The 27,922-nt window shown below is 41.7% G+C and overlaps 1 protein-coding gene and 1 long non-coding RNA gene across 3 annotated transcripts in view; one reads left to right on the top strand and one right to left on the bottom strand.

Annotated features, from left to right (window-relative positions):
• Nucleotides 1-27,922, top strand: part of LOC104144031 (uncharacterized) — a 38,460-nt gene that overhangs the window by 1,738 nt on the left and 8,800 nt on the right. Inside the window, exons 2-3 of the long non-coding RNA XR_011136520.1 lie at nucleotides 6,047-6,150; nucleotides 22,397-22,555. This is a non-coding gene — a long non-coding RNA (uncharacterized lncRNA). The remainder of the gene's footprint in view (nucleotides 1-6,046; nucleotides 6,151-22,396; nucleotides 22,556-27,922) is intronic.
• On the bottom strand, nucleotides 175-27,162 carry LIMA1 (LIM domain and actin binding 1). 2 transcript variants are annotated; one of them, XM_068921320.1, is made up of 11 exons: nucleotides 27,061-27,162; nucleotides 23,851-23,985; nucleotides 21,239-21,284; nucleotides 18,720-19,172; nucleotides 13,200-13,311; nucleotides 11,615-11,757; nucleotides 9,164-9,271; nucleotides 6,821-6,878; nucleotides 5,970-6,085; nucleotides 2,794-2,927; nucleotides 175-2,373 (listed from the first exon to the last, which is right to left on the bottom strand). In XM_068921320.1, the coding sequence occupies exons 2-11, from the start codon at nucleotides 23,967-23,969 to the stop codon at nucleotides 1,371-1,373; spliced, it is 2,292 nt and encodes a 763-aa protein (XP_068777421.1). In that variant the 5' UTR covers nucleotides 23,970-23,985; nucleotides 27,061-27,162; the 3' UTR covers nucleotides 175-1,370. The 2 variants fall into 2 exon arrangements, with proteins under 2 accessions (XP_068777421.1, XP_068777422.1); XM_068921321.1 differs by lacking the exon at nucleotides 9,164-9,271.

The following is a 27,922-nucleotide window of genomic DNA, read 5'->3' as shown; positions in this document are numbered from 1 at the left end:
GCCATTGGACAGTCAACCAAAAAAGCAGACACACAGTGTCACCTAGTGGCATCAAAAAATTACTGTTCTAGCCTCCAGGTTCAAGAACACCAGTATTTAACTGATCTTTTCCCAAGGTCTTTTTAAAATGCTGTTTCACTAGGAAACGAGTATGAACCAGTCTTCAGACTTAAAACAATGTAAATGACAGAACTTTATTGAAGATTTCGTACTTAGCAGGATTGTTAAGAAAGCAGAATATTTTACACCTCAAATATAGTTAGAGCTATTCTCATGAGAATACAGTACAAATAAAAGCTAATATAAAAGTACATCCTCCTTCCACCATTCATATTCCATTATTCATAAAATAAATGCAGTCAAGTTTAAAAATGTAATAAGCTTCAATGCTAGGAATCAGAAAGTCTCACTGTTCATATGGTTTTATCCCAAATACTTTGCAATACAGCATAGTTTCACAGCCATAATGAAAAGATTTCTGGCAGCTTGGTACAAGTAGGATTTCATAATTGTCAAAAGGCCTTAAAAAATGTTATTTGGAGTTCTTAATGAATCAAGGACGAAATCTATGTGAAAAAGAAAAAAGCACACTTAAATGCATATGAAATGCAAAAGTAATGCCCTGCAGGCTCCTGCAAAAGTGTTGATTTGTCTTCAAAGAGTCCTGTCAGTCAGCACAGCTTCTGGATAAGCACTAAAATACATATATTCCAGCAATGGGCGCACCATTCCAGTTGCACAGAAAAAAGTAAGGAGTAGGAAGTCTTCTACTGATCATAGGCAGTTTTGAGATTAAAAAGAGAAAATCATGTTGCACTTCAATTTAAGACGCTTCAGTTGTTGGATTCTAAGCACAAACATAATTAGGGTTTTCATTATAAAAAAAAATATCCCAGCTGTGCCCTTTACATGTATTAAAGTGCATTCAGTTACCATTTTTAAAGCAGGCCAGAAAGTCCCTTTGAAATTGGTCCCTAAGCACTGCAGTAGCATTTGTAGTGGTAGAAATGGTGTATTATAGAAAGCCTGTTTCACACCACCTTTGTGAGCACAGTAAAATTCTGTAAATTGTTAGTGGAATAGGTACTGAGCTCAAAAAGGGTAAGACAATCCTGTTCTCGTGCTGTGGACAGAGGTTACCTGTTGAAGCTATCCCACAGCAAGAGATACTCATTTCCATGCACCTAAATATACTCTTCTCAGGCTTCCACAGTACTTCTCTATTCATGATAATGTGCATATATGATTCCCTTACATGTCAATGTGCAGTACAGCATCACTTTCACAGAGGACAGCTGCTTGTTAAAGCTAAAAATACCAATTTAAAGAGGCCCAGCACCTTGCAGCAAGTTTTCTAGTAAAAGGCCAATTTATTCTTCATCTTCTTCCTCATAGTAACGATTCCTTTTGATCTGTTCTTCCACAGATAGATCTTCCATATCTTCGCCCTCCCAGAAACCAACATCTTGGGATTTACGATTCTGGTTAGGAGAGGATTCCTTAGCAGTCTTGATGTTGGCTAAGCTGGAATGTTTAGGAGAATTTGGCTCAAGAAATTCTTCACTTAGAGATTGCTGCTCTTCCACAGCATGTTCTTCCTCATCCGTCTCTACGCTCACCTGGCCATTTTCTACCAAGTTATGCTCTACTGCTTTGCTGTCAGACAATTCCCACTCTTCCTCTACGTTTTTCTGTTCAGCATTCTGGATGTTCTTATTCTCAACCTTCTTTTCTTTCTGCTTTTTGTCTGTCACGACCTCGCTCTCCAGCTCCTCACTTCTTTTCACGATGTCTCGCTCTGCTTTAGAAGGAGAAGACAAATTCTCCGTTTTATGTCCTTTGACAGACATTGTTCTAAATGAGGCCGCTACTGTGAAGGGACGACTCCTCTCCTTCAGTGAGGAAGATCTTCTTAACTTTTTGAGATCCAGATCCACATCCTCCTGCACATCTGGCTTAGAAAGCTCTTCTTCTGGGGGCCATTTGGGTTTGAACACTTTGATGCCTTCATCTAAGGCACTTCCTTGAATACTTTGGTCAGATGGAGGTGGCCAGGCAATCCTGAGCTTTTTCGTTTCCGCCGGTCTCTCTTCTCTTTCAGGCAAAGCTGAAGCTTTTGCCTCCATGCTTGCTGCCAGAACTCCCACTTTTGCAATTGGGGCATCCTCTACTCCAGGACTTTGAGGACTTTCTGCTGCATGTGCCACATGGACAGTTTTCTCCAGGGATTCTTCACATTCAGTTTTGCTTGCCCATAATTCCTTATGCTGTTTGTGTCCAAAGCCTTCATCATAGTTACCTTTAGCTTTGAAGAGCTGATTGAAGTGGGGCTTGCAGTAAATGTTCCCACGCAGAGATGCATATGTCCCAAGACTGTTCAGAAAGATATTAAGTCAAATGTTAACATTCCATATCTCAGCCGCTAAGCAAGGTGTACAATTTAGTTCTGTTACTGAAGAGATTCAATTTCAGTCTTGCAACATGTTTAGAAAAGACAAACTTTACAGCGGTCCCAGCTTCCATGGGCTTGGACGGTCATCTTTTCAAACTTCAGGAGTTCTCTACAATTATATTTTTCCCCACATAAAATGACCTTAAGCGTTTAAAATAGATTGCAGCAGTTGCAAAGGCTACTGGCAGAATAGGATTATAATACCATTCCTATGCGCCTGTTCAATCCACAGGATTAAAGTTGCCTTCACCTTTGCTAAGTCTAAACAGCATCTTATTCAACATCTGAGAATAGGAAAGCTGAACTTCCTAGAAGGCAGCCAAATGTAGCAGTATGTTTACCTGAGTTTACTGTTGCAGTAGGAACAGCGGAAACAGCTGATGTGAAACACCTGCTGGTTGGCAAAGAGCCTCTCCATTGGGTACACTGTCTTCTGACACCCAACGCAGATTTCCTTCACTGGCAACTGAAACTTCTAAGGGAAGAAGAGAAAGCTGGTTAACTGGAAAACACATCAACTGCTATGAGATTTGGCTTGAGTTCATACACAGCTTGCCGAGTTCTCAGGAAGTTTGCAACATTTCACTTGCCCACCAGAACCCCCTGTACCATAACTAGCAATGGATTACTGCAACAAGTGAAGAAAAGGATACAGCAGGCCCTAGGATTGCCTTGGCTTGGCAGTTACCCACGATTTTTCCCCAGGCTGAAGCATCACTAGTTAAGTAGCGTTTGAAAAGCAGCAATGGAAATGCTAGAGTTCTCAGTCATAACTTGGACAGAGCCAGTTCTCAGAAAGCTGTCTTATTTCTGCAACCTGAAGTTCTCTTTGTTGGAAATACTGGAAATATTAAGGTACATTACAATCAGCGTGAGATTTATCAAAATCAAAGAATTTAGCATAGGAAAAGAGCCAAAGCAACCTCAGAAGAAAAGGCAGAGGATGGGGAAAGAATAGGAGTGGAACAGGCTGCTCAGCAGTTTGAAACAATCCAATTTTGCTAAATGCTCTCCTCTTTTAAAGGAGGAAAAGTAGTCTCAGCAAAGATGCAGGCAGCAGGAAACATTTCTGACTTCGTTTGTAAGCAATTCCAATTCTGTAGCAAAGAAACTATACTCAGGTTTCAAGACACACAGCCCTCAAATTTACTCGAGACTTAATGTTAGCGGGGTTTTGACATTAGGCAACTAGAATTGTTTATGTACTCATGAAGAGAATTTCCTGAGAGTTTAGTGCAAGGGTAAACTGAAACGCTAAGGAGTCAAGTGTCACTACTAAGCTGTATGGGAATAGTTTCAGATTTTGTTTTCTGACAGCAACAAGGAAGCAAGTACATTGTCCATGAAAAAAGGTCACTTGATGCTGTTCACTTCTTGGAATCTATTAAGGTTGACCAGTAGGAAACACATTTTAATATAAGAAAAAAAATAACAGGAAGATGAAAAAATTGGTGGTTTTGGACTGCATGTTGATTGCAGCAGGGTAAAAGAGTGCCTAGGCTCCGTTATCCATGGATATGCAGAGACATACTGATATTGTAGGGTTTTTGTTTGTTTGCTTTGTTTTCGGTGTGTTTGTGTTTTTAGACAAAGAATGACCTGCTAACAAACTTACTAAAAAGCTTTGAGGAAAAATATGATGGTTAAAGAAAAAACAGGAAGGTCACAGGAAGACAAATAATTACAGCAATTTATTTATAACAGACTAGAAACAATGGTTAGGCAATGAAAGTTACAATATGTGAGGGACAGATTGCTGAAGACAGAGCCAGCTGAAGTCAGTTTGTCACAACCATAAAGTTTGCTGCAAATTTAATTCCAGTTTAATAGGTGTTTGTTTTTGTCTTTTAATTTAAGTTTAAGGCATTGTTTGAAGTTATACTGAAGTTCAAATTATGATGACAGCTTGACCAACAAAAGCTTGTAATCTCAGCATTCAGAGCTCCTTTTGGAAAAAAATAAAAATAAAAGTGAGTGTTGCCAAAACTGCATATGAATTCTCGATGCTGAGTTCCAAAATGCAATCTCAAACATGAGATAATTTACTGACCTAAACAAAAATCTAATCATTCACACTTGCCACAGGGAGCAAGGCAGTAACAATTTGCTTGCCCATCAAAAAAGACTCTTCCCAGGAGCTGAGTTTTGCAAGAACACCTTACAGTGCTGGCATGTGCTTCTGCAATGCACATCCCCATCTATAGGAGGAACTTACTTGTATAACAATGAGCCCTGTGTCTGATGGAGAGGTGTTTTGGGGTGTGAAGAGAAAGAAATTTCTTTCCAGGCATACTACAGATAGGAGCTACAGGAGGCAGATGAGGCCCAATTAATATAAAAAATTGAGAGAAAGCTGAGAGTTGAGCTCACATTAGGAGGGAAGCAGAAGGCAGGAGTAGAGATTGGGAACCAAGAACAGGAAACAGAAGCTGGAAGAGACAAATAGGAACCTTACATGAATAAACAGCATCTAGGTTTCTATCTGAGCAGTGCAGCATCAAAAGTAGTAACAAGGTAGAGGACTAAAATAGTTCTAATACTATATAACCAGATTGTACAGGGGACCAAAACACATAGCTTGCATGCATCTTGTATGCTTTAACAGACTGGAATTATAGAAAAGCTATAGGTAGCTCTAATGTCACATACTGGCATTTATACTCCAGAACACTAGGAAGCCACATCTCGCTCGTCTTGGTGAGGTCAGTGCTGTTCCTTTCAAAGATGGGGAAAACAACAAAAGCACAGTTGTTTCCTCAAGAGTGAGCCAGGAAGTCTGTGGCAGCACAGGGAACAGGCATCCTAACTCCAGGCAGCACACGTGACAAGCAAGTACAGCGTGATCAAAACGTTTGGCACTGCAGTTTGTGTGTTTAATAAGATTAGCAAATACATTCCTATCCAAGACGTTCTCCACCTGCTTTATGCTTTAGAGCTCCTGCTAAAGAAAATTTAACATTAAAGCCTTGTTATTCAGCATGCCAAACTCTAGCTTTGTTGAGTCACACGCTAAATTGCCCTTACTGTAAAGTTTCTACCAATTGCGGTTGCTTTGGGAACAGCTGGAAGAGGAAGGCGGAGAGCCAGATCCCAGCCTGCTGAAGGCTCTGAAGATCAGTATCAGGACCCTCAGTGCCAATCTCTAGAAACCCTGACTTTACCAGAGGCACAGACAAGCCCCGATAGGATCTGCATCTTGACTTCCCTGCTCAAACCTCTTTTCCCGTACTTAAGAGAAGCAGACTGCCACTATCACAGGGACACACTGTTCTAACAGCAGCAGGGCAACTCCCAGCAAGCAATTCAAACTTCATCTTTGAAGAAAAACCTACCGCTTTGAGATATTTTTCCATTCTGAATTTAAGTTCCCTCGTGAACACAGTCTGATGAAGATTATCACATATCAATATAGTCATTGCCAGATTCTTTGTGATTGGTTGTATAAAGGCTTTTCAGCAATAGCGAAGAAAGTTGATTTTAACCATTGCTAATATTTAAGCACAAGTAGCTGCTTTACCTTCACTGCTTTTGGCAGAGATGCATCTGTCTGGCCAAGTGGTTTGGAACCAAAGTTTTGCTGTTTTGTGTTGACAGGTTTCTGAACTTCTGTCTCGCTCTCTAAGTTGAGTCCAACTAAGGAAGAAGAGCAGGAAGAAAAAATAACTCAGTGATCTGAAAACCATGGAAAGCTTATTCTGGTAAGGCTGAACGGCAATCCTACCAGCTCAGGGCCCCGACATTTGTTCTTGAACATCTGTTATTAAATCTTTAGATCTAGATCAAGCAAATATACTCTTCTCGCTTACCAGTGTTCGTACAGATAAAAGTTGCATTGATATATAGAGGAAACTAATATACAGTGATCCAACGTCTAACTCCCAGGAACTATTTTTCATTTCTGCAGAGTGCTCAAGTGAGAACTTAAACAGGTATAAAGCTAAAGCAACATGAGAACACGTTTAAGCCCTTTACTCAATAGGGACTTCTGTACCCGGGCACAACACTAAAGATATTTAGTAATTGTCCTGCATTAATAATTACATTCAGACTATTGATTGATGTAGTATTTACTAGAGCCACTAGTTTAAGTCCAAATGGTGAGGAAGCTACACTTAAATAGGTTAAGTCAGAGCAAATGAGTTACACATGTCTTAGAATTACAATTACAAACCAATTTCTAAACCTGAAGAATTTCTTTATAGAGTTAGGCACAGGACAGATTTTTAGTAAAAGGCAGATTTTTACTGGGTCAAATTCATCACTTGGCAAGAGCGACCTTAAACTCTGCCCTTTGCGTGTATGATGCTTAACACTTTTCCTCAGCCATGCACTCTACTCTTATTGAGGCAGGAGAACGGGGGTGCTTACTGTTGCCATCCTCTGAAAAACCTGAATGGAAACGCGAGCTGTTCTCACCTACAGGAGCCTGCAAGAGAACGTTATACAATGAGCACCTTTGACCTTCACAAGTCTGAATAATCATGGCCCGAGTAACACAACAGGCAATTTGACAGAACAAGGCACTTAAAGAGGAAGACACTGGCCACATTGAAGTACACATGAAGCTACTTGCTGTTCTGTAAGGCACAAGACTGCCAAGAATGTTTAGTCCTTGCCACAAGGCAGACATCCTCACAACTTCACACCTCTTGCAGTATTCAGAGCATCTGTTGTAGTGTTCACACAAACATCATACTTTTTGTGTTCCCAAACACCTGCAGCTTGTACACCTCTATGTATTAGTCTTCAGAAAGCCCTGTTGATTTTGCTGGTGTACTTCCTAGGTTTTCTTACTAAGAAATGCCTTGCCACCAAGGAACACACACTTACTGGAATTGTTTTGACTTCCTCTGAGATTTGTCAAATCCGAGATTGAAACATTAAACACACACAGTACTTCGGGAGGGGAGGGAGAAGAAGGAGAAAAAAAAAAAAAAAAGAGCTGAATTTTCAAAAAAGTTTTCTAGAACTAAATGTTTGGTGTTCCCAGGTTGGAACATGCCTGGACCTATCCCATTCAGCCTACTTTAGAAATATTCACTTTTTTTAAACTAACTATATAAGTCAAGTAGAAACCAGTTTCAGATACTAAGTGTGTTACAGATCAAGCTCTTGATGTAGATTTCTTAGTTAAGCGTGGCCGTATTGCTGTTAAGTCAAATACGGCTGGACGTAGTGACACTGAGAAACTAAAGTACTGTACCAAGATTAGCTGCAGAACATCACAAATTCACTTTAAAGGTTGAAAGGTTCATTGTAAACAATTGAAGTTTGCAAATTAATGCAGTAATGAGGAAACAAGTTATATAAAATAACATATTTTGTTCTATTGAAAAGAACAGCTTTAACACTAGCATACTGGGAAGTGCAGCAGCATGCTGTGTCTGTAAGAGTCCAAGTGGCTGCTTTCTAACTCTTTCATGAATTTTGTGTTGAAGTGACAGAAAAGGCTAGCAAGTTTGTTTCCTCTTTTTGCCAGAGGATTCCTATTTCTTTCATTTACCACTAAGAGTTTTAATTAGACCTAATAGCAAAGTTTATTCTGTAATTTCAAAACAACAACCATCACTCAAAAAAAACTGTTCTGTTCAGGTTCTTTACCATGCTTAGACCCCTCAACAGGATGCAACACAATAAGAATGTCAATAAAGTAAACTGAATAAGATTTCTTGTATTCAGCAGTAATTGTCAAATCTTCCATTCAACAGCAGGGACATATTCTGATTTAACAGGTGTTCTTTTAATTAACTCACCTTTTAGCAAAAAGCAGCCTCCACCAATTAAACATGAAGCTGCTCAGCTGTCAGTGAGGAACAGCTGAAAGCAACAATTTGGCCCTCTGCCCAAGGAAGGCTGGAAAGCTCTAAAAGCCCTCCTGGCATTAGGCTGCCACGTGTTCAGAATGGCTGGAATACACAATACCCCAATTATTATTCAGCTACTTTTATCCCTTCTGCTCTCCCCAATTTAGAATACAAATGTCTGAGCATGCTTTAATATCCCTGTATTCAAAGAGTAGTTTAGTCTCAATTTACCGCTGAAGCTCAAAAAAGAGGAACAAACCCAAACTGGCATTCTAAGTTACATTAATCAAAATGTAGCCACTAAATGCAGGAGAAGCAATGACCCACTCCCTTTGCTTGTGTCACACAAAGCTTTACATATGTATATTAAAAAAAAAAAAAAAACACACACGAAACTCCCACACAAATACCTACCTCTGAGTCATCATTTTTACAAGTAGGGAACATGACACAACAAAAGTTTAGGTAGCTTTCCCAAAGTCATCAAGTATTAATGGCAGAGACAAAAAAACCTTCAAGGGTTTTGGTTCTAGTAAGCTGCTGGAGCCATTAAACACCACATAAGCATGATATTCAAGGATTCGGCCACACTAAAGGTTGGTTGGTTATTCCAGAGAAAACAGGGGAACCCTCTAAAAACCTATTAATAATTTATGTCTAGATATTCTCTACAAAGGAACTGTTTACAAGTCTTCCACTGAGACCTGCAGAGCTTATAGTTCAGACACAGTCTAACATAAATAAATAAATAAATAAATATCGGAAATTCTGCAGTAGGTAGATAATTTATATCAGCTGGTAACGTTCAATTTCCAGATGGTATGTGGAACAAGCATCTCAGCTCTGCCTCTTCAGCTAGTTCCACTTAAAGTGAAGTCCTTGATCTTCACCAGTATGAGCATCTTACCTTCTCCTCATCCTGACAGGAAATGGAGTCCTCAAGATTTGGTGGCATATTCTCCTTCTGCTCAGATTTGTAATTCTTGAGTTCACTTTCACTGGCTTGAATCTCATTCTATAGAATAAAGCACTTGAAAGTTGACAGGTTCTTTTCTCCTAGGAAAGCACTTTTTTTCCATTTCTCTTAAAATCTTTTTAAAACTGTCTTCCTAGCAAATAGAGTCATAACTACAGGGAAGGGCATAAAAACCTACACATACTTTATAAGTGATTCTAATGAGGAGGAAAGATAGGGCTGTAGAATTTTACTCTGCTCCATGGGTATAATGCCAATGTTTTTCTAAAAAAACCCCTTCTCTACTTCCAGATTTCTGCTTAAAACCTCTTTCATTTCCCCCTGCTCACTCCCTATCTCCCCCTTCCAGAACAGTTAACCTTTCACTTGAAATTACAAGTATTTCAGGACAACCACTGTGTAAAGCGCTGTGTAACTGATGAATACAGTTCAACATAAAAACAAGTTCTACCCTTGCTCCAACACCCGTCAAAACCCTAATTCTGTTATCTGCTAAGACTTTGTTCTTGAGAAACTGACTTAAGGTTTTCTCAAAAGAGCCTTTCAGACATTTAAAAAATATCCAGTGAAACCTCGTGCTTCCTTTTCCAATTATCTCGAATCCTGTGGCAGTGACTCGTGCCTTTCACAAGGCATCTTCTCTGTAACATGGAAGAGAAACAGCCAAATGCCAGCATCAGCAGCTTACTGGATTTTATAAACAGGTCTACACACACACACAAATCGTATCCAATAGGTATGTAATTGAATTTTAGTATTGGAACGTATGGGTCTGTAAATATATATCCCATCCATCATCTCTCCCTCCCCTTCTTGTATCACTTGCAATGCTATTAAAGGATTGCTTCTCACCCATACCCTAACCAGCTATAAAAAACGTCTATCAGTTTTAATCTGGCCCTAAATACATCACAATGCCCTCAAAATAGTTGTTCCCAAAAGAGATTATGGCTTTCTTTTGTAGCACGGATGTGACACATACTAGGAGAAGAGAAGTACAAATACCAAACTACCATATCAAAAGACCCGTAGTTCCTTCTGGCAGCAGGGAAGGAGGAAAAAAGTTATGGCTTCTTTTGGAACACAGAAGTACTGCAAACACTGGCCTCAGCTGCAGTTGTTTGCTTCCATTTTACCTACTGTCCTTGTCAATGTGCCAGGCCAAAATCAAAAGAGATTCTGTCAAATAGAACATCCTAAGAGCACGGACTGATACTCAAACTGATAGTGTCTGAGCGTCATAAACAAGAGTCTCAAGAGATGCCTATGGTAAACGTCTTGCTATTAGGATGTAATTTAGTGGATCAGCTACAGCTCTGAGCCACAAACTGAAAAAGGTGATCTAGCCAACCAAACACAGGCGAGAAACAGGATGTAGAAGTCAGCCATTAGCAGTTAATCAGATTTGTTGCACTGGCTGCAGTTACTTTCCACTCATGACATGAAGTTTACTCAACTCTCTTCCCAAGGGCTGCAGAATTAGGCCCACACGGTATACGAAATGCAGGAATTGTTTCAGTTGGATAGACATTTTTGCATCTGTATATAGATACCCAAGAAGCTTGCGCTTTTCTAAAGCTTAGGACCAACATCTTTGGCTTCTATTGCCAGTGTAAGTTTTCTAACTTAAAAAGACCCAACCCCTTGGAATATATCGTTTTTGACCAGATTGATAAATGTAAACAATAAAAGTTCCCATCACTAAACAAAATATTTGGACAGTTCCAGCAGATGCACTTAAGCACTTTTTAACAAAAGCTTAGATTCTTGCAGTCTCTTCAGCTGTAATAGCTTACCATGATTCATTAATTGCTCATTTCCTGTTTAAATAGCTGCAAAATTGGCACAGGTTAGTTCACTGCAACAGAATAGTTGAGTTCATGCAATGGATGAGAAGACTCGAAGGGAGGTGCTAACAGAAGGGAGAAAAACTGACTTGAGAACCCAAGGCTACAGGCCAAGAGATCCAGGTTCCATGCGCTGTATGACACTGAAAGTCACTCCATCTTACTGTGTTTCACTTTCCCCTAGTTTACAGCTAATTTACAAATACTGAGTTGAGATTTTTAAAGTATGCAGAGAGCTACAGACACACAGGAAAAGAATGTCAGCTATGTTTCAGAGGACCTCAGTCAGGGTGCCAGCAATTAATTTCTTGGAAAGCTTTCAAGATTATTTCAGGAAGATCCAAATACTTATTTCTTCCTGCAGTCTGTAGAGAAAACTCTTCATTAGAAGTTACTATCATGAGCAAAAAAACCACCTCTTTTCAAAACAAGATGACATTATCTTCAAAAAGCCTCGTTTCCATAAGACTTTCTTTCCAGTTGCAGTTTGAGGCAAAAATTCACTTCTACACAAGCCAAAGAACAATAGACTTACCAGAAGGTTGGTGGAACTGCCCTGCTTGGACACAGCTGCCTGATACTTGGCCAGCCTGTCCTTTATTGAAGTTTCTGTTAAGCGAGGCATATCCAGGCTTTTCTTGCTCTCTGCCTTATCTGGACTACTATCTACTAGATGCCCTGGAAAAAGAATTACATAAAGGTAACTTTCATGAAACACCAGTAGACTTCTCCGCAAAGAGATTTACAAATCCCATCCCTTCAACGCTTCCAAGACCACAGAAATTCCAGATCTGAAAGCACAGGCATGCTTGAGTCAATGGCTTATGCTTCAAGTCTTGCAATTAATCCAGCTAGTTTCAGAAGTAGCATATTCACCAGACGCAAGAGTCCAGCCAGCAGTCTCAGAAGCAGCAAGTGCAAACGCTTTGAACCTTGCAGATTGTCTTGCTGTTATTGTTAAATGAGAGCAGCTACTACAGCGGCTAAATGGAAATATACTTCACTTCTGTAGTGGAATAGTTGTCAGAGTCTTTCTGGAAAGTCATGGGAAGTGAGGGAGAAAGTCTCACCTGCCACTTCTAACCTCTCCCTAAAAATAAGTCTCTCACATGACATATTACAGCTGAGGATCTCAAAAGCAAACACATCATGAAATAACTCAGTGTAGCCCTGCTCATCCTGACATCATAGTTTTGAAGCATCTGCTTTTATCTCAAGAGCAGAGAAATATTTGGCAGCTTACCTACGGGCTTAACTCTTTACGTAGGTCCAGATCTCCCAACTCTCAGAACTATTCCCTAGTGCTTGCCATCCATCCTACATTTTTGCTGCAAAATGCTAGCCAATTAGATTTAAAAAGCCAGCTCCCTTGACTGTTCTGCTGTCTAACTTCCTTGCGTAGGTGTCAGCACTTTAGTAATAGCTTTATCGTTCAATAAAGAATGATAAAAAGAGACCTTTCACTAGCTAGTGGCCTTGAATGACTAAAACATTATATGAATCGTTAAGGTCCCTCTTGGGGACAATAAACGAGCATAAGTAGTTGCAATTCTTTCCAGTATTGCTCAGATAAAGATACAATCTGTACCACTAAGTAGCAAGATATAATAATAGCGATAGGCTGAAAACACAAAAGTCTGTAAATGGTTTGTTAGAAAAGTGCCTTTAAACATATGAAAAATACATAATTTTGCTCAAGTTATAAGGCTAGCTGTAGTTATCCGTTTCTGGAAAAGGTCGGAGGAGGGAAAGGAGTTAAAGCAACAGAAAGAAGGCACATGTCTTGTCCGTTTGTGTAAAAGAGAAATGTGTACTACTAAATTTCTAAATTAATTTGACTATTAAGGAAGAAAACACTGTCCTAGGACAAAGGCACAAGAGAAAAAACAGGTTCCGTTCTTTAATTTGCTAGTTATCTCCTGTGCCTTGGTGTCCTACACTTAAGGGGATAATGGTTTAACGTTCACAGCATGATTTAGTTCATTAATTGTGATGCTCTCAAGGACCTTACAGATGGAAGATGGCTCCATTTCCTTCTGTTTCTGACAGGCATAAGGCTATTTCCATTGTATTGTATAAAGTAGTTGTATAAACTGAAAGAAAACATGAGGATTACTGACCTGATGTACTGTGACTCTTCTCTCCTTGGCCAACATCAAAGTCCTCTGAAGAGTAGCTGTTTTCAGAAATCCTCCTACCACTTGCTGCTGTCTTCTTCTGGTCCCTGAGGACCTGTTAGAGACAAAATCCACCTATCAGCTGCCTGGACAAACAAAGATTGTTGCGTATAATCCTTTAAGATGCACAGGTGTCACTAGCAAATCTGCTTTATTGGACTAAACAAGTCTAGCAGGTGACATCCTATTTAACCAGCATAAAGTTTGATCACAGAATACCTAACCCTCTGTCACCTGGAAAACACTTTCTTGAAAGTGGGTGCCCTTTGACTAGTTGTCTTTGTTGAAAAGTCACAGAACCACAAAGATCATACTTGTAGGCATTTACCACTGCAAGTACAAAACTTCAGTCTAGGCGTTCGCATCTCATACAATTTATTTGTAAGTTAATATGCAAGGTCAGTTTATGAAGATTTAAAATCAGAGGATGAGGAGAGTGATCTGTCAATACGTATGCATTAATTTTCAACAAGAGGAAAGAGAACAAATACTATGGTAATGAAAGTTATCTAGAGTTACTTGTTTTGACTTGGATAGCTCATGCATTCAGTACCAAATAATTCCCTAATTAGGTCTGATAAGGCTGAAGCTTAAGCAGGGCAGTGCTAGAGATAAATATTCTCAGATATCCAGGATAATCACCATCTCCAAGGCTGAAGTGCTGGACAGGGTGTTTTGTGGCACTACCAGACAGATGCTCTGGCTGACTCAATCAGATTTGATAGTCTTTTCTTGAGACCGACTCCCCAAAAATCTAATGCTCAATAAAAGAGATAGTGAAGCTGTTGACATTTCTTTCCCAAAATACTCATGAAGTGCAGAGCTTGACTTCATCAAGATAGGATGTTTTCACAGCTGAAAGTCAACCTATAAAATACTAGAAGGTGATAGATATTTCTCCCCTCCCTAGGAAGAGTTAAATCACAGAGCCAATTGGAAATTAAGATTGAGGCTAAAGTAAGGAAAAAGGCAGGTTTGGCAAGATGTTTCAACCACACATTTTTTTTCTCCCACTGCTTCCAACAAGTTTCTTATTTGCTGGTCACCAAACTGAAGGAAATTCCAAAGTTTTATTTTAACAGAGCTGCAGTGTAAGATAATCACTGTGAAAAATCAGGCTGCTTTGGCATACAAAACAGCAACTTTACCAGGAAAGGAAAATGCAGCTGAAAAACCTTTTTTTCCGTTAGCATGGGAAATATTTTTTATTTCTGTGGTTTAAGGCTTTGGTAACGTTTCTTACTGGAAAAGAGCTTAGCTATGACAAGTCTTTTCCTTCCATTGAACGTGTTGATAGGTTCAGTTTGGGAGTGTCTGCACGCTTGTAAGAACTTGCGGATTCCTCATTCTGTGCAAACTATCCCTAGATGATTCTTATTCAGCCTATGTCCACTTTAATGTCACCTTGAGCCCACAAATGTAAATTTTTTACAGCTCAGCAGTTTGTTGTTCGAAGGGTCTAACTTTTAACCAGCATATGTAAAAGAGCATTATAGGTAGAATGCATTTGAAGACAAGATCCGTTGAGGACACAGAAGAGAGAAAACGTTTATTAACCCACTTGAAAACCCTGACTGCTTCATCACAGCCCTGCTGACTTCAGAGAAGTTGGGTTTCTTTTTCTTAGATATAGCACCACGTACATTTTCTTGCACACAGTGAGAGCGACAAAGCTACAAATGGAACAAGTAAGTTTGCAATACAGATGCGGTAAGTTTAACTAATCAGCAGCGTACATAAGGAAGATTTCACTACTAGGGAATGAAGGTCTTAATTCAAGAACTCTAGATGAAGTGTCTGGGATTCCAATCTTGCTGAAAGAAACTACTAACACTTTTCAGGAAAAAAAAAGTTAGAAGTCAAGACTGGAAACACGTTCAGGTTGCCTCTCCTCGTTCTCCTTTGTCTCAGAATCTCACTTCAACATATTTTCACTGAAGTCTTCCCCCAGTAACATCATGCTGAATGCGCTTATTTTGAAAAGACAATGAATTCTCTATTATTGCTAAAATAAAGAAATTAAGTCTCTAAATAAGGCTTAGCAGAGTGCCAGTATGTTGTCAAACAATTACAAAAGCTGTTTATCAGTCACCAAACAACAACAGAAGTTCTGGATCGGGCTCCAGAACCTCAGACATATGCACAAAATCAAGTTTTTCTCCCAAGCAACCAAAAACCTCAGATTTTTGCCAGTAGTTTAGCATTCAGTTTCATCAGACAGTTTTTTCTGTTTGATTCTGTATTATCTTCATCTGACTTGAAGGTCACACAACTTCTGACTTAAGAGCAAAAAAGCTTCCCCCCCCTCCCACCTTATACCACCATGCTGAGGAATCCACTGCAGCAGGAGAAAAGTCAATTATCAGAGGCAGCTATCTCACGACTCGCTATACAGACTGAGTTCATGAGCACTTCAGCTCTCCGCTGAATCACCTCCACAGCCCTGCCTCTCCCCTCCTCCTGTCCCCTGTGCCTCGTCGGGCCTCTGTGCATGATACAATCAGGATAATTTCCCCTGAAGAGCTTTTCTGGGGACAAGTTGTATGACTCAATTAGCCTCTGCCTTGATAGAGTAAAATCCAAAACAGGTTCAAAACACCAAAACACAAAAGCCTTACACAGAATTCAGAGACGTTTCTGCACGTCTTAATACTAAAAGCTGCAACTGCAAAGCCACCGTTAATATAAAAGGTGCACAACTTACTCACATTGTGAGGGAAAAAAAGCAGAGTAATAGGGGAAAAAACCAAAGAGAAGATGAGGGACTTACTTTCTCCACTACAATCAATAGACCGACCGCAAGTAATCAGGGTGACTACAGTTCATGGAAGACAACACTTCAGCATAAAGGAATCCATGACTCCCAGCCTTACACTCATGCCACCCAGTTCCCTGTGCAGTCCTGAGTAGGTCACTATTCCAGTAGCACAACTTCTGCTACCTGCAAAATGGGATAAAATATTCCTCGTGTCTGGAAAGCCCCAAGGTTCTAAGACAAAAGAGGCGAGCGCAGAAATACCACAAACAGAGTTAACAGCATTTTGCCTAGGGCACCAGGAGCTGCTAGGCAAAACACCAAGTAAAAGTTACACCAATTTCATTATATACTAACTGTGTCAAATGTGACCCAGCACATTAGGTTAACTGAACAAGACAGAGTAAGTTTTTTCCTTAAAGGAAAAAAAAAAAAAAAAACACCACACAAACCAACTTGGACGCTTTCTCTTTTAAAGTGTTGCAGATATGCTTGCCCTTTCTTTTCTTCTAAGCTTCCTTGTGTAAGTTTTTGCTATCATTTAACAGGAAATATTCTTTGAAATCAATAAAGACCTACGTTTCAGCCTTTGCACGGTCAATTGACGTGCCTGCTTTGATTCCAACTAACATGTTTAGAGGCATTTTCTTCCATGAAGGTGCAATTAAAAAAAAAAAAAAATCAATCTGCCTTACATCTAAATTGCAGATGATGGAGCTGAATGAATACATGAATAAATTAGGTAGGTTTTGCTTATGTCCCTGAAAATCTGAAAAGGTTTGTTTCTGTTGAGCGTGATTGAGAGTACGTGACTGGGTCAGGAAATCCAGACTCTAATCTGGATTCTGGCACATGCTTGCCCAGCAACCAGGCAAATCATTTTACCTTTACTGCCTTGATGTTATAGCCATGTTGCTACCTACCTTATATAGATGTTTTGTCAGCAAAGCTTAGACAGCACTTATACCATAACACTGAAATAAATAACCGTCTCTGAGCTAAAGCCTTCCTCGCACTTAAGGCAGTGTTTCATCAATGGACAGAGTTCAGGAAAAGCACAAACGGAAGAGCCAAGAGCCAACTGCACAGCTTGCAGTTAGCCAAATTTACACTACTGCTCCAGTTGCTTCCTACCTTCGTGAAAAAGAATTGTATCCCCATACTATCATTATACGTGACTGCATGACATCATCCTTCCAACCCTCAGATAAACTCCCAGAGCCAGAAATCTTACAATAGTGCTTTTTAATACAAAGCCCTCCTCCCCCCCCACATAGTTAAACTTTAGAACACTTTATGCTTTTTCTCGTCCTAAATTAAAAAGTAACCAGATGAACTTGGGATAAGAACAAACAGAGTTTAAGGGAAACCTAGCCTGAATAGTTTCATGTCTCCTGTGTGATGGGTACTGTATTAAATTGGTTTTCAACAACATTCAAATGCCTAAGCTTGACCGAAACATCAATTCCAGATTTAGTCAGCCCAGAAACAATCCATTCCCCAGGCTAAGATAAAGTTACTTGACGTCCATCTGCAAAACGGTACTTTCCTGGGGAATCTTGACTGATTAATCCTACAGCGAGATCCCTGAGAACTGCTATCAGGAGATCACCCTCTGCAGCCAGCCCTTTGAATGGGGCTGACAGTAGGAGAAACTCCTACGTAATGACAGAGACTAAAAAAAATGCAAGCTGTTAAAGACTGCTTTGATTGCGATGTTCAGACCCAAAACTCATTTTAACACAGAGCTTCTCCTCTGAAGCCTTAACTGTTACACGTTTAAACAATTTTCGTATGAAATTTGTTTGCTTTACTCAACGCTGCAAGAAAACCACCCGCAGTAAAACAAAGCCAGAAGTATAGGAAACTATGAGAAAACTGGAAAATCCACCAGCATCTAGGCCTCGGGACTATGTTGCAAGTCACTGGCATATGCAACTCATTTTCTAGTTAAGCAATTCTCCCCGGGGACACACAGTCTGCCGTCCACATGCAGGATCAGATTTCATGAGCAGTTGTAGGAAAATGCAAGCCCTGTGCATTTGCAAGTCAAAACTAGTGAAGGCAGGAGCTTGCCTGGCTATCTTTGCTAGTTTTTCCCTGTGAGTTTTTGTTGATAAGAAACATTTGTTAAGATAAGAAGAGGAGAGGACAGCAAAGAAAAGATGGAGTATTTGGTTAGTACTTTTATATATACGTCTGGATAGATATGTCAAATATATCTATTTTATATATAAATATGCATAGTTAGCCCTGGAGCTTTGGCAGTACTTCCATCTCAACTGCAACCACCTGAGACTGCTGCGCTTACTGCAAACTGTTATATGTTTTTACACAATTCATGTTTACATAACTCGTCTCAGTCTTCAGAGAAGAAGCAAACAATCCCAACTTACTTTAAAAAAAAATCTTCTATATTCCGTACTTATTTTTCTTATCTGTAATCGATCCACTCTATCAAAAACAAATTCATTTAAAATCTGCAGCGAGCAATCACAAACATGCACAAACCCAAGCGCTCTGCATGTATTTGTGCAGCTCAAATAGTTATTAACACCGGCTACGTTAAGCTTCAGCTAGAGCAATGAATAAAACTGCTATTTGCAGAGTCAGTAGTCCCGAGCCACTCCCTCCAGGGACTTTTCCTGATGTCCAAGAGGCAGCTGAGTTTTAGTTTCCCTTAAGATTTGAAGGGGCCAGATCCTTACCTTGCTCTGAGTTGCTTCACCCTTTTCAAACATCATCTTTAGTTTGCTCAGCGGAACGCTGCATTTCTCTATCTTCCCCGAAGAGTCTGCGTTTTCACTGGCTTCAGGCTTTTCCACGTCTTGTCCGGATTCTCTCCGGCAGTTTTCCATGTCGCCACTCTCCAGCGAGCGGCTTTTAACCTCGTCGCCCTCGGCAGCGGGACACCGCAGCCGGCCGGGGGGGGCCTGGCGCTCGGAGGCAGCGGCAGCCGCCGGGCTTCGCTCCGCGCCTGGCGAAGGTGCAGGGCTGCCGCCGCCCGCCGCGCCGCGGCTTGCGACCCTCGGCCTGGCCTCCGCACCGCCGCTCCGCCGCGCTTCCTTCCCGGCCTCCGCGCCCAGCCCTGGGCTCTCCCACTTCTTCTTTAGCACGCTCAGAGTCCCCCTTCTAAAGTGAGGGGGGAGATTTTCTGCGCTCTGAAAAAGGACAAGAAGTTAATTCCAGTTATATGCCTGGTGAAGCATTAACGCGCCTCCTTTCTATGCAAAGGGACGATAAAGGCTCAGTACCGATCTCAGCTCTCTGCTTTTTCAGACAGCTGTGAACAGTTACAACTGTGCCACATGGAGCAAGCATCCAGGATAGGGGAGGAAGGAGGGGGGAGAAGAGAAAAGTCGGGAGCTAAAGCAGGAAGTGATCAAACAGGATGGCCTTATAAGGAAAAAGGGAGTCAAGGTCTAATGAGTTAAATGACACACAAAAGGCTTGAATCTACACATGAAGGAGAGGGACCAAAATCCACATAACAAGGGTCTCTAGTCCTAAACGAGGCAAACACCAGAAAAAGCAGCCATATGAGAGATGGATGGTGTGCCATATGTTGCAACCTCTTCCAGCTGTTTCTGAAGACAACAATTAGTAGGCCCTTCCAAAAAGCTATAGATCATCTTTCTGAAACCACTACTTTTTTGGAGTTGTGTATTTCTACTATGAGTTAACTGCAGCGTTTTAGTTGCAAGAATTCTCCATCATCCATATTTTATACCATACAATGTAAGGCGCAAGCTAAACAGTAATTTCTTTGTGCTCGTGTTTACAAATACCAGATAATTTGGTGGAATTTTTCTTCTATTTCGCACAACACATTGCAAGCTCTAGACGGGATACAAACACACAAACCACAAGCTCTGCCTTACCATTGTGAGTTTGATGGCAATACACGGAGCAGTACTCCTCAAATTCAAGTGCTTTCCAGACTAGTTTTGCTTGCAAGTGGTTACCTCTCCCCAGAGTAACAGACCACCCCACGTTCGATTCATTCAGATCTAATACCTGCCAGCATGGCATTTTTTGCTGTCTGTCTCTTATGGAAACCACTATGAATCAAACTCACTGCAAGTGGAACAGGTCTGCAAGGCTTACAGGAATTAACCAGGATTAGCAGCTATATTAGGATTTAAGTCTCTCACCCTATTACTCTTCTGGTCACATTTTGAACGCTGCTTTGCAAGTTAACTTGAATCCACCCAGACTTCAAAAAGATCAGTGTGTTTGCTGACTGTATTTAAAAGAAAGCACTAAAGTTATAGGGCAAATGTTGCAACATAGCAGAAGTAGTCAAAACTGCACGTCAGGTTGCTACAGGAACATCTCTGGACACCAGGCACATTGCTGCCTATGAAGTCCTGGTATACCTCATAACACAAGTCATTCTTGCTTGGGATTTACCTGTCCAGATCATACAAGCAATGAAGAAAATTTAAGACTGGATAGTAATCTTCACTAATGTATCACACCTTTATCCTGAACAGGAGGATGACTCCTCAAGCATTAAAGAAATCAAGGATGCACATACTGAAAAAGACTTACCTATATATCCCGTAAATATCCCTCATCTTTTTAAATGAATATTAAGCTGAGGATCTGCTTATAGACACAGACCTGCAGCGTTAGTGCTTGATCTTCTACCAGGGTCCCCTGGTCCCAGAACAGTGAGTGCGTGTAGTTCACAGGAGGGAATGCGAGGCTGTAACAGAGCCAAAAGGAGGGCTCTCCCCTCATCCAGGGGCATTTTGAACCCCCTAAACCACTTCAGAGATGATTCCCCTGCATGGATTCTACAGTTATCAGATACACACATTAGATTTCAGAGAGGCTCACAGATTCTTTTAAGCAGACCTCTAAATTTAGTTAGGAAGAGGTACCACATAATTGCCTACAGCTAAGAACAAAGAGGTGGATATTCATGTGTTGTGGTTAGAACTAAAGACACAGCCAACTGGTTTTGCCTTTTGCTGAAGACTGAATTGGTGCTTCAACATATAGCTTTGGGCAAGTCACTTGATTTTCTTGTGTTTCATTCACTCTGGAAAAGGGCAAGGGGAATGGGCCAAAGGCAGAAACTGTGTCTAAGCCAAGTTTTCTGTAGGATACACAGCAACACCTTTGATATTCCCCAAAGCAACTGTCACAGGAACAAGGCGTGTAGGTGATTTGTTCTGATTGCAGGCTGTTGCTTATTGCCTAAGAAACAAATACTTACATTTCTTTTTTTCTCAGCAGTGGCTTCCTCAGCTGCTTTCTGATACCTTTGTGAAAGAGGAAGGAGGGGAAAAAAGCAGTTTTAGTCAGAATACTGAATGCTCTTGAAGACAGCTGAGATTCTTTCTCCAGCAAAGATTTCATGCACTTCCCAGACCTATCAGATAAAACCAGATGCTGGAAAAATAGTAGTAAATAGTATCTGAACAATGCAAAGTGGTAGAGCCATTTTAAGCCGTTCAGCTTACAGTAATAGCATGCATTAATAATTTTCATTATCTAAACACTCTGAGTCTCAAATACAGACAGTTTACCTTGGAATGGCTCTATTGTTTCCCCCACGCAGCTGTCTACTCTGCCCCCTTGCAAGAATAACTCAGCTATTTATACAGCAGCTGCTGAACCGTAACAAATTACAGCTTGGCATATGAGGAAAATCTACATAAGTGCCAGTTTATCTTACTATGCTGGCTTGTAAACTGCAGCAATTGAGCAGTTGCTTCACGAGCAGCTGAACCATCCCAGCAGTGGAAACAGTAATCGCAGCCCTCTGAAGATAAGCCACCCTGGATCATTAATCAAAGTCCTTTCAGAAGCTATAGAAAACTCCCAGCAATCTGCACTCCACTCCGCTGGGCATAAGTACATCCACAGCTAGGAGCACATACAGCATGCCAGTCAGGATACTGCACAGGTTGACTGCACTTTTTCTTTTGAAAAGCACAGATTAAGCAGATATAATGAATTTTCCCATATTTCCTGTAACTAGATATTTACTGTAACTAAACAACTGTCAAGAGGTTACAGGCAGTAAATGAGACACTAACAATAGTCATCAACTTCAGCCTTTAAATAACAGGTGGTGTTAAACCAATAACTAATGTATATCACGGGGCTCAGTAACTTCTAAGAAAAAAATCTCTTATGTGCAGATACCTGCTCTGTTACTCAGTTCTTCCTTGCAGCAAGAGATTTTTTTCCCCCACTGTGAACAGTATTCTCCCATACGGACTTCTGTAGAGATCAGAAAGACTGCACCCTTACCTATTTCTGTTCTATGAGCTGCATTTACTGTGCAGCTTGAAAGCTGCTGAAGGAGTATGGCTGGCCCTTTGTAATAAATGCAGAAGCGCTAATCCATGTCTTCTATACTACACAGTTTCCAAACGTTGAACGAATCATGCTGCTGAAAAAGTAAGTTTGTGGAGGAAGATACTGAAGTCAATACTGAAAGAAGCAACAAAGAGACACCTGGGAATCAAAGTCCAGCACCATAGTGGAAATCACAGACAAGGTTTGAAGAGTCCCAGACAGCACTGTAAGTTAGCCCACCTCAGTGCATTGCTTAAGTCTCTGCTGTTAGCGGCAAATTTGCATGTCTCTGACCTGTCAAAACTGATAATCTAAACACTATATGGGATGGAAAAAGTGTTTTCACATACAAATATGAAATAAGAGAAATTCAAAAAAACTATACTCCTTGCTGCAAGTGTCAGAATTGGCAAAGCCAATAGCACTGCGGTTTTTTCAAGGCATTGACGCTGCTGATGTAGAGGGACCCTACTTGATTAAGGAATAGCAGTTTGGATTACTTCCAGTAAGCCCTTTTCAAAGGATTATCAACATGTAGCAAGATGACCAGGTTCTGTAATCAAATTTCAGTGAGTGAATAAATTACTTAACAGAGTGGTCAAAGCAAGCAGCCTCTCCCTAGGACTCAGTACTTAAAGAGTAACAGCTATGTCTCTGTAAAGTCCAGATAGCAATTATCCTCTCTATATAGTCTCCATAAAGTTTTCCCCACACTCAGGATTTAAATACTCCAAAACCTTGCTACATTATTAATACAATAGCCATGGGGACTTGGTCGCGCAACTCCCATTGAAAATCCAAGCCATAGTCCAGAAACACAAGCTTTTCCAGAACACACACATAGGCTACTGCCACTCAGCAACACAGTCTTTCCCAATTTATAAACTATTACTTCATTATTTGACTGTCATTTATCATCCACCTCTCAGACAAAAGGGAGAGATGGTATTCCTTTTCTACACAGTATTGCGAGACATGTGGAAGGGGACGTTTGTAAAGAACAAGACTACCATGAAATTCTCTGAAAGAATTCTTCCTAGGGGGTTACATCCATAACTAGCAGTTATCAGAAGTACAGTTTCTAACTGGTACTCCAGTTAACCAATAAAGCATTACTGCTAGTTTTTATAGTGCCAGGCAGGAAATGCCATGTTAGAGAGGAACGTACGTACCTCACGCTCAGCCTGTAGAAGCCCATTTCTGATTAAGTAAAAGCCTGATGGCAATAGCTGCTACACTCCAATACTCTACCTTCAAAAGCATATCGTATTTTGACAAAGAATGTTGTACTTTCTTTTCTGCCAGCAGAAAGAAGAGATTATAATTCTAATTGCTGTAACAATATCATTTGCCAGCAACTAAAAAAAAACTTTTGCACAACCCATATTCAACCAGAAACTTAAATGCCTGCAGAGCTCTGTTATTTTTAAGAAGCAAAGCAACTGTCTGTGAAGCAGTCATTGTTGAAGGTACCAGCTGCCAACACATACTGCTTGTGTTCAAAAGCCTCTTTGCACTTACTTGGAGAACCTCTCCACAAGAGCCGATGACTTATTCTTGTTGACTAGAGAAAGCTCTTTGGCAGTGATTCTCAGAGACTGTGAAATCCATTGTCTTCTGTTAAACGGGGAGGGCTCCATCTTACACCACGAATACCTACTCAGGAAAAAAGTAAAGCATTAATCAATATGAATTATTTGAGCTGAAAAGCGGTTTCACAAAATGATTCAACACTAAGTCATCATTCAGGTGTCCTAACACCTGAATGTTGCCACCATGTCTAGTCATTCAGGCTCTTGTGTATCAACTGGCTAAGAAAATGAAATCAGATTAAAGTTGCAATTTCCTCTGAAGATGCCTTTGAGATGGTCTCCTTGATAAAACACTAGCCACAACGTAAGGGGTAAGAGAGAAACTGTAAGCCAGCGCAGCAGTGAGAAGCAAGCTGTGATTGAAAATGATGCTGATGTGAAACTCTATTTCTTTAACCCACACAAACACGCACACGCTCCAGGAAGCCCTAATATGCCCTCTCTTGTTCTGGCTTCTCAACCAAATATGCTGGCATTTATGTAAGAAGGCTAGAGTTATGAAACCTAAGAGGATGTAATTCCTATGCAAACATTTTTCATTTACCCTTGTGGTGTTCATTCTTAACGCAGCAGCCGTTTCCTTTGTGAGCTGAAACAAGTCTTCTGTTCAGGGAGGCAGCTGTAAACCTCATGTTGCAATAGCTATCAGTTACCTAAAGGAATAGTTTTAACTAGCCTGTACTGCTGTAAACTGGAACAGATTTCGTACAGCTTTTCACCACAGAAGCCAACAAGACTATATCAGTTTTTTTTCTTTACACACTTGGGTTTTTTTTCGTGGAGGAGGAAAGGAGGAGAGAGTAATTTAGAGTTCTTTGATAAGACCAAAATATAGCTAGCGGGGCAACGCCTTTCCTTTTTTCCTCTTTTCTTTTATCCCTAGTCTCATGTCACACAATGCCTGTGGCAAGTGCATTAACTGATCCTACAATGCTCAGATCAGTGAGGCTGATCTCTTTCTCATTTTTTCCATCAATTTCTTTGACTAATTTGCACCAGTAGGTCACAGAACTCTAGAAGTCTGAGCACAGGTACGCACATCGAGACCATTAGTCACACTTTAAATAGGAGCACATGAGGAAAACTTGGTAAGAACAGTCAATCGAATATAGGGAAGACCCTGTTTCTGAAATCCTCATACGCATATAGCATAATTGCTCATGAACGACAAGGACTCGGGCTTCTATAGTGCCTGAATTCAAAAGAATTCAGGTAGCAGCAAGCAGAGCCTCACTGATTCTGTGAGCAATGGGATCAGAAGTACCAGGGAAGTGGGTCCGCCAGGTGCCCGCTTGTTGCTGGAACCAGAGGACTCTCTAGTGCTGCACCCTGCTGCTGTGTATACATAAAACAAGGAGCAGATTAACATTTTGCTGTCCTGGTGGACATAATCAGGAAGAAGGTGACTTTCTCTAACGTTCCTTCATTCACCTGATGTAAATGAGGGAATGAGGCACTGTGCCAGTACGTGTTTTTCAAGACAATGATTTAGATGGTACATTTAGATGTACGGATTGAATTATCCTGGCAAATAATAAAAGTTACACTATTTCTGTTGTAGCGTTGAAGCACACTAAAACCACTGTTCAATTTTATGTTTCCAGTTGCAGCTTATGGCAGCTTCAGATTCGCATCTTCTACTTCAGGCAGTCTCTAAAATACTTCCGTTGCCCCTTCCAACTGGCAATAGTAACTTATGTAGAAGAGTTACTTTTTGAAATTCAGTTTCCAGCAAACATTTTGTGTCCTTCAGTTGCCCTCATTCTATTAAGCTGACTACTTTTGCCCAGATCTACTAGACTAGAAAAAGGATGCTCTCCATCTTGCAGTCTCAGAATAGTTACCAATCTTTGCCAATTGCACAAATGATCGTCCAAGAGGAAAAAGGGCTCTTCTAATTAGACTATAAAAGGTGCACTCATTTTTTCCTCACTTTTTAAAGCATATTATACATGCAAGTAAATAATTTCCGTGATTATAAAATGTAGTCCCTTTTATCAATGTTCAGTAGCCAACACTTAGCATATAGATTTAATAAAGCCACACAATACATACACAGAGATTATAGATTATATTTACGTCTAAAAAAATATTTCCATGTTAAAAAGAAAATCTGAAACAGCTGTGTAAAGCTACAGATTAGACTTTTGTTTTAAGATTAATCTTGAGTCAAGAGATTATCTGAGGCACCACTTTGCACTTCAAATTGTCCTTTTCAAAACAGAGTCAATTTTGTACGGGAAGCAGTAGAAGGCACTTACAGGAAGAGCCCCTTGGCAGAGAGACCAGGTTGCCAATTGACACGCACCTGACACAGAAGGACAGGTTGAACAACAAGACAAACAGAAAGCAAAAGAGAAAGAGAAAACAAAATAGAGCTTAAATGCCCAGAAAATACACCTATTCCTGCTGCACAGGCGTTCCATCGCAGCCGATAGCGACTGCTGTTTTGTGGATGCATTTTTTTCCCCTGTGGTATTTCTGCATTCCTGTTCAGTTTACCTACCGTTTTTTCCTTTTAAAGCCACAGGTACGTTAAGACAATCAGGACTGTCCTGGCAAAGATCTCTTTATAGAGGCACTAGAACTTTCAAGTGGAAAGTTAAGTGGCTTATTTGGATTCTCAGTCGCTAGAAAAGACACAAAACAGAACTCTGAAGATGCCCAGAAACTTGCACTTCTACTTTTTTAAGGCCATCCCACATTCTCAGCACTTTCCCAAATGTTTACAGTTTCATCACGTTCAAGCACCTCTGTCCTTTTTTTGCTGCCCCTTCTGAATAATTTATTCCAAGTCATTTCAGGAAATAGTCCTTTATTGCAAGCATTAAAATTTAAACAAGAGCACGGACGTTCTGCATGTTGCAATAGAGACAGATGATGTTCAGAGCAGGCGGGGGGGGGGGGATGCAGAGTTTTGCAACACGTCAGAGAGAGAAAGAACTGTGATTTAGCCACTGCACCGCACCGAACCCTGCTCCAGCAACTCGGACTAAGAGTTTAACCAAAAAACAGGATTCGCGCGCCCGGAGCCCGCCCCGCCGCTGCCCCCCCGGCCGGGCGCAGCGCGGCGGGTGGCCGGTGCGGGTCGGGTCTCGCCCCCCCGCGGCCGCCGCCGCCGCCCCCCCTCCCCACGCACCTGCGGCGCCGGCTGGAGGCGGGTCCCGCGCGCACCTGTCGCGGCTGCGGCGGCGGCTGCGGCGGCGACTGCGCCCCGCGCCCGGCGGCCCCGCCGGGCAGCCGCGCCGGCCCCGCCCCGAGGCCTGGCCCCGCCCCCGAGGCCTGGCCCCGCCCCCGAGGCCTGGCCCCGCCCCCGCCGCATCCCGCCTGGGGGGGGCTGTTCGCCGCGCGCATGCGCAAGCTCGCGCCGTTTCCCGCCTTAGCCCGGCGGCGCTGGGGGGCGGTGGGCGCCTCTCGCCTCGGCCCCTGGGCCGAGCTCCCCGGGCGGCCCCGGGCCCGAAAGGCCGCGAGCAGGGGCCGTCGCGCCCCGCGAGGCCTCGGGAGCCCCCGCGGCCCGGGCCGAAAGGCGGGAAGGTTTCCGGCCGCCGCCGCGCTCGAGGCCCGCGTTCCCGAGGCGCTGGCGCTTGGCCTGCTTTCGCGAGCGCGCCGCGAGCGTCCCCCCGCCAGCCGGCCGTGGCTCCTCGAGGTGTTTGTCTGAGCCGCGTACTTTGGGGAATAGCTTTAGGTGCCTTTTTCCTTTCCTCTCCTTGTTATTGTTCATAACGCGTGAAGTACCAAATTCCTAAGTGGAAAAAACCAATTGTGTGGAACCAGTGCTGTCGCGCCGCTTCCCAAGGCTGCCGCTGCGCGGGCCGAGAGCGGCGCGGCCTTTGTCACGCCGCCGGCTTGGATCTGCTTTGAGTTGCCCTGGCTCTCGGCCTCCCCGTGCTGCGCTTGCAGACCTGCTCGGGAGCCTTCAGCAGGTGCCCTCGTCATTAAGACAGGAAGTGACTAGTTAATATGCTGCTATTAGTTTTATAGTAATCTCAGCATTGACACGT

Source organism: Struthio camelus, chromosome 28 (genome assembly GCF_040807025.1).
Source record: "Struthio camelus isolate bStrCam1 chromosome 28, bStrCam1.hap1, whole genome shotgun sequence".
NCBI classification, from domain to species: Eukaryota; Metazoa; Chordata; class Aves; order Struthioniformes; family Struthionidae; genus Struthio; species Struthio camelus.
This window is presented reverse-complemented; position numbering and strand designations above follow the sequence as displayed.